Source organism: Nothoprocta perdicaria, unplaced genomic scaffold (assembly GCF_003342845.1).
Source record: "Nothoprocta perdicaria isolate Ctin4 unplaced genomic scaffold, notPer1 scaffold_0, whole genome shotgun sequence".
Classification (NCBI taxonomy): domain Eukaryota; kingdom Metazoa; phylum Chordata; class Aves; order Tinamiformes; family Tinamidae; genus Nothoprocta; species Nothoprocta perdicaria.
The window spans coordinates 4,993,615-4,999,760 of NW_020454092.1; the positions used below are offsets into that span (position 1 = coordinate 4,993,615).

The following is a 6,146-nucleotide window of genomic DNA, read 5'->3' on the forward strand; positions in this document are numbered from 1 at the left end:
GCGCGGGGGCTGCGGGCGGCCGGGAGCTCGGCGAGGCGTCCGCAGGGCTCCCGCGCGCCGCTATTTGTACCCTGCTGACATCACCGGCCCCTCCTGCTCCGGGACAGCTGCGGGAGGCCTGCACGGGCCGGGCCGGCGCCAGCGCCCGCCCCGCCGCGGCCCACGCGCGGATGGACGCCCGCCCCCGCGGGGGTGCGGTGAGGGGGGGACCGTGCCCCCCAACACTGCCACCGTCCTGCCCCACAGCTGCCCACTCCCATGGCGGCTGCCGCAAGGGGGGACCGTGCCCCACAGCCCTCCAACACCACTGCCCTGCCCCATGGGAGCTTGCGCGGGGACCAGTCTGATGGGGACTGCTGGGTACCGTCGGGAGCCCGGGCAGGGCTCAGGGCATCACCACGCAGGACACATGGGACAGGCGGGCAGCCTGGCTGAGGCCACGGTTTGCAGGGTGGGTGACTCAGCCCTTCACGCCATCGTTTGTCCCTCGTTGACCCAGAGCCCACATGCCTGTGGCTGTGTTCCTGAACACCCCAAAATCCCCCCAGAAGGGCAGTGATCTGCCCCACGTCCAGGACATGCGGCTCAGCGCTCAGTGTGGGGCCAGTCTCAGCGGAGCTGCCCCAGAGCGGGGCCATGGGGGTGGGTTGGGGGCAGGCAGCATGGGGGGCGCCCTGCCTGCAGCTCGTGGGGGCTGATGCCAACCCCAGCACCCACTGCTGGGGTCGAGGTGGGGCTGAGCACCGTCCCGGGGTGCTGCTGAGTGACCCCCAGCAGGTGCTGTGTCCAGAGCGGCGGGTGACGTCAGCACGTGGTCCTCACCCTGGCGCATTCCCGAGGCAGCAGGCACCCACCCAAAATAGCCCCACAGCCCGGGCCAGGGGCGGTATTTATAGCCCGGGGCGGCTCCCTGTTAACCCGCGCAGTGCCGAGCACAGGCAGACGAGCAGAGACCCGCTCCAGCTCGGCACCGCTCCTTTGGGCTGTCCTTAGGTTGGGGTGCACGGGGACCCTGGCATGGGAACAGAGCCTTTGGGCCCAGCTGTTTCTTGATGAGGCACCAGGAGCAGGGCAGGGACCCCAAACCAGGGCAGGGCCGGGTGCAGCCCCATGTTGTTTGGGGTGTGGTAGGCACAGAAGGAGCTGCCATCACCCAGGAAGAAGCCGCACGATGCCGGGCTGTGTCCCGGGCATTGGCCAGGCTGGACCGATGGACAGGGCACAGCCCGGTGGCGTGGGGAAGGGGGCCACGTCCCCTGCTTTAATCCAGCGCGGAGGATGCTGCAGCCCCCAGACCGCAGAGCAGGGGTCGGGCCCCACCATAGCATCCCGCTGTGGTCCAGGGCAGGGGACCTGCACGCAGTCAGCCCAGCCCAGCCCGGCTCAGCCCGGGCTGTTTTGTCTGACAGCAGCCGCCACAGCCCCGGCGCCACCGTCCCCAGGCCCTTCCCGGCCGGGCCAGCGCCAGACGAGGGGCTTGCAGCGCTGCCAGGCACCGGGGGTCCCAGCCCTGCCAGGCGCCGCAGCCCTGAGACGCTCCCTCCGCTCAAACGGGGATGCTGGGGGGGACACTGCTCAAGCCGGTGTGAGAAGCCGGGCGTCCAGGCTCGGCCACTGCCGCATCCTGCCCCAGATGCAGCTCCCAGGACTGCTCCATCCACCATGCAGGTGGGCAGGAGGCTCCCTGCTCCGCATCCCGGCCTGCCCCCCCCCGCACCTCTGGAGCCCCTCCAGGACGCCTAGACGCAGCGCGATGCGGCCGCTTCCCGGACGGTGCACGCTGCGTGGCCGAGCCTGCCTTTAAAAGGGAAGGTATTTCCAGATGGGGTTGTTTCATCCTAGCACGGGATGGTGGGGGGGGATACTTGGGGGATGGGGGGAGAAGACGGAAAAATATACAGCATCCTTACTTCTGCTGGCCCTGCTCCGAGCGCGTCCTGCGCATCCCCAGCCCGCTGCCCTCCTGCGCCACCGGCCTCCATGCCAGCTCTGACCCAGACATGGATGCACTTCAGCCCCTGGAGTTGGGCATATCCACGGGGATAGCAGGGTCCCGTGTTATGTGGGGTGACCTATGGACCCGGACCACCCCAGGGCCAGCCACACCATCCCCATCATACTCCCATCCCACTGGCCCGCTCACTGGGGAACAGGGAAGGATGTGGGGCAGGGCCCCATGGGTGACATGTCCAGCACCTGCGCTGGGGTCTCAGCACCACAAGACCCCCATGGCTGGGGATCCCTCACCCCGCCCAGGCCTGGAAGGGTGGCAGGGAAGGACGTGGCACCCCGCTCTGCTCCCCAGGGCTTCGGGACAGGGCTCCCCATCACCCTGTGCCTGCCAGCACGAGAGGGACCCGCTGGTGGCCTGCAGGGATCAAGCAGAAGGGAGGGCCTGGGGGTGCGGAGCCACGGGGCATGGAGAAAGGGGTCCTGGGGTGTCCCCGGGGGGGAAATGCACCCCTGGGCTGTGACGCTGGCAGCGGACGTGGCTTCAATGGGTTAAAATAGGCGCGTTTCGCTCTCCCTGCCTGAGCCAAGCTTTCTTAAGTGTCCTTTCCTCTGCTGCCTGCAGCCTTCCCGGCCTGGGCTGAGCAGGGAGTGTGATCGGACACGCCGGCCTTTCCAGAAGCTCTTAGGAAATCCCCGTCTCCCTGCAGGATCCCAAAACACAGGAAGCAGCCTGGAGCGGCGGGGAGGACTTGGCCTCGTGCTGTCCCATGGCAAAGACCCTGCCCCTTGTGGTCCCATCCCAGACACCTTCCCACGGGCTCCATGGCAGGGACCTGCTCCAAGCTGTAGAAAGGGACAAGGGGACATGGCCAGGGCAGCGTGGGGTGGTGCTGGTACCATGGGGGAGCCGCCTCGCGCCGTGCCCGGCCGCTCGGCCTCCCGACGGCTCCGTCCCGGGCCAGGCTGACCCAGGCCGGCTGCGCCTGGGAACCGGGCCCCAGTGCTGGCCCAGGCCCAGCTGCTCCGGGGCCTTGGGAGGAGGCTGGAGCCGGGAAGGGAGCTGGAATGTCAAACAACTCCGGTGGCGACTTCCCCATGAGCGAAGCCAGCTGCATCCCGCAGGCGCCCCTCCTCCGCGCCCTCCCTCCCCTGCCTGCCCTGCTCCCCCAGGATTTAAGCAGCGCGGGGAGCCGGGTGCAGCCTCCAGCGCCGCGGGCTGCTCCGAGCCGGAGCCAGGCACCATGCAGGGATGGGGTGCCCAGCGCTGCTCACTGCCACAGCTCCGCAGGGCGCCCGCACCGCTCCGGCCTGCCCCGGCACACGGCACCCTCTCACCCAGCACCCGGATGAGCGCATGGGTGGCAGTGAAGCAGCCAGGGCGTCCGTCCGTCCATCCCCCTCCTTCCTGGCCCCCGGCCGCCTCCTTCAGTCCCGCTCCTTTTACAGCCATGTGCCTCCGAGGCGCCTTTACCCTAAGAGGGAAGGCCCGTGCGGCCCATTCCCCGGCGCTGACAGGCCCGCCCGGGCGCGTGCTATTGTCTAAATAGGAGATTGTTCTCCTTCCCGCCTGGAGCGCAGCCCGGCCAGCGGGCACCAGCCCCGCGCGCGGCTCCGGCCCCCCAGCCCAAGCCCAGAGCGCAGCTCCCACCACGGCTGCCCCCTCAGCCACCGCAGGGCTCCCAAGCGGCCGTGGGGACACACGCGTGGCTCTGGGTCCTGTCCCCATCCCCATCCGGGCAGTGGGGATGCTGAGGGTGAACGGCTGCCTCTGAGTGCCCTGGGATGCGGGGAGAGCCTGGTGGCCTCCACGGCCTGTGTCAGGATGGAGGGTCCAGCCGCCCTCCGTGACTGATGGTGATGCTCGATGGGGTCTGGTTGCCCCCTGGCCTAGGCAGGTCCTGGGGATGACCTGTTGCCTCTCAGGGTCTACAAAGATGCTAGGCATAGATGCTAGGACCAGCTGCTTCCATGGTCCATGCAGATGTTGGATGGATTGCTTCCACCACCCAGCTGTGCCCATGGTCTGCGGGGATGCTGGAGCATTGCTCTCATGGTCCATAGGGACGCACACCTGCTTCTGTGGCCCTTGGAGAGGGTGCCCAATGAGCTGCCCTCATTGCCACACGGCCGCAGGGCTGCCTGCCCCAGCGCTCCGCGGGGACGSGAGGGTGTCCGGCTGACGTCGCGCCGGCCCTGACGGCATCACCGTGCCAGTGCGATGAGGTAGCGCCGCCCGCCGCATCGCTGCTGGCTCGTGTAAGGCCCGGGCCATGCGCTCAGCCTCCAGCAATGCCCAGGCGGTGATTTCACTTTCTCATGCTCGCACACGTGACCTGCCGTGGGGGCTCAGCGCCTCCCACGCGGCGCCCGGCCCGTCACCGCCATGCCATCGCCATGGTGTCCCCGTGCCAAGGCCCCGCGGGGGGGCCAGCACCCGGCGCATCCCTCTGGAGAAGGGGGCGGCACTTCCTGAGCACCAGCTCTGTTTACAGACACGGTCCCAGGACGGCTCAGCCCTTAACCCCTTCCAGCGGGGCTCAGCTCCAGCTGCCAGTGTGGGACGGTGCCCGGCACAGAGGCTGCACGGTGCCACCCCTGCGGTGCCAGGGCGCAGGACAGGGCACGGCGCCCTGGCCCCAGCAGTGCGACGGGAGCCAGCCCTGAGCGGGGAACAGGGGGCAGGAGCAGCATCTTCCCAGGCGAGGCGGGAGCAGAGCACGGCTCGGGATGGGACGGGGTCGCCCGCGGCAGGTGCTGTGCACCCCCGGCATCCCGCCAGGGGAGAGGCAGAGAAGGCCTGGAAATAGCCCGCAGGAGCTGTTTCTGGAAGCCCCGCGGCTCCCAGAATAGCTGCGGCATGCCAAGGCGCTGCCCTTTGCCCGCCGCGCGCAGGCCGTGGGCACAGGCTGCTCATCCTGCTCCCCAGCACCCGGCTCCAGGACCAGCCGTGGGCACGGGCTGCTCATCCTGCACCCCAGCACCCGGCTCCGGGACCAGCCATGGGCACGGGCTGCTCATCCTGCTCCCCAGCACCCGGCTCCGGGACCAGCCGTGGGCACGGGCTGCTCATCCTGCTCCCCAGCACCCGGCTCCGGGACCAGCCGTGGCCACGGGCTGCTCATCCTGCTCCCCAGCACCCAGCTCCAGGACCAGCCGTGGCCACGGGCTGCTCATCCTGCTCCCCAGCACCCGGCTCCGGGACCAGCCATGGGCATGGGCTGCTCATCCTGCTCACCAGCACCCTGGCTCCAGGCACCCACCACTGCCAGCACCTGCGTGCTCTGGGCACCCACCAGCACCGAGGTCCCTCCCGTTCTGGGCACCACTGGCCCCGGGCACCCAACGGCTGTAGAGGCACCTTCAAAGCAAGCACCCACTGCATAAAAAGCTCTGGACACATCGAGGTACCCATGGCACAATGTGGGGCGAGCCCTGCAGCACCCAGCACCCACACGGGGCCTGCAGATGCTGCGGACAGGAGCAGAAGGCTGGGCTCCTTGGCAGGGTCTGGGGGTGCTGAGGACGGCAGGATGTGTGCGTGCCCCCAGGGCCCTGCCCTCGGGCCGGTGCTGTCTCCATGGGGTGCTGGCCCCTGTGTTTTGCTGTGGTGGCCGCGGTTGACATGGAGACCCCCCAGCTGTCTGCTACGGGGTGCCAGGCACGGGGCACGTTGTTTCCTTGGCGGGGGGGAGGCAGGTGGTGGCTCTGGGAACATAAATCCAGCGCTGTCAGGAGCTGCCAGGAAGGCAGGTCCCGGGGTCAGGGGCACCGATTTCCAGTCCCTAGGACACGTCCAGCATCTCTGGTAAGCACGATGCTGCACTCGTGAGTCAGGAGCCGGGAATCCGGCTGGCACGAAGCACCTGGGCCCCGCGCATAGCTCACAGCCACTGCTCCCCCTTGTCACTGTCACTGCGGGGGCAGAGGCCGTGACCAGGCCCTGCCCCAGCACCTGTGAGACTGGGGGCTGYGCGGGGACTGGGGTTTGCCCTACAGCAGCACCCTGCACCACGGAGCGGCGAGAGGATCGGGGTGCTGAGGGCGTCCAGTGCTCAGAGCGCCTTGTGCAAAGGGTGTTCAGGGTGCCCAGTGCTTGGGGTGCCCGGTGTTCAGGGAGCCCCGGTGCCGATGCAAAGGGTGCTCCAGGTGCCGGTGCAAAGGGTGCCGATGYAAAGCGCACCCCGGGTGCGGGT

The 6,146-nt window shown here is 69.0% G+C and overlaps 1 protein-coding gene across 1 annotated transcript in view; it reads left to right on the forward strand.

The window, feature by feature from the left end:
- Positions 1-1,662: 1,662 nt before the first annotated feature.
- The window catches only part of DNPEP (aspartyl aminopeptidase), a 10,824-nt gene continuing 6,340 nt past the window's right edge, over positions 1,663-6,146 (forward strand). The window contains exon 1 of the mRNA XM_026039496.1: positions 1,663-1,668. Within this exon, the coding sequence (XP_025895281.1) occupies positions 1,663-1,668 (6 nt within the window). The remainder of the gene's footprint in view (positions 1,669-6,146) is intronic.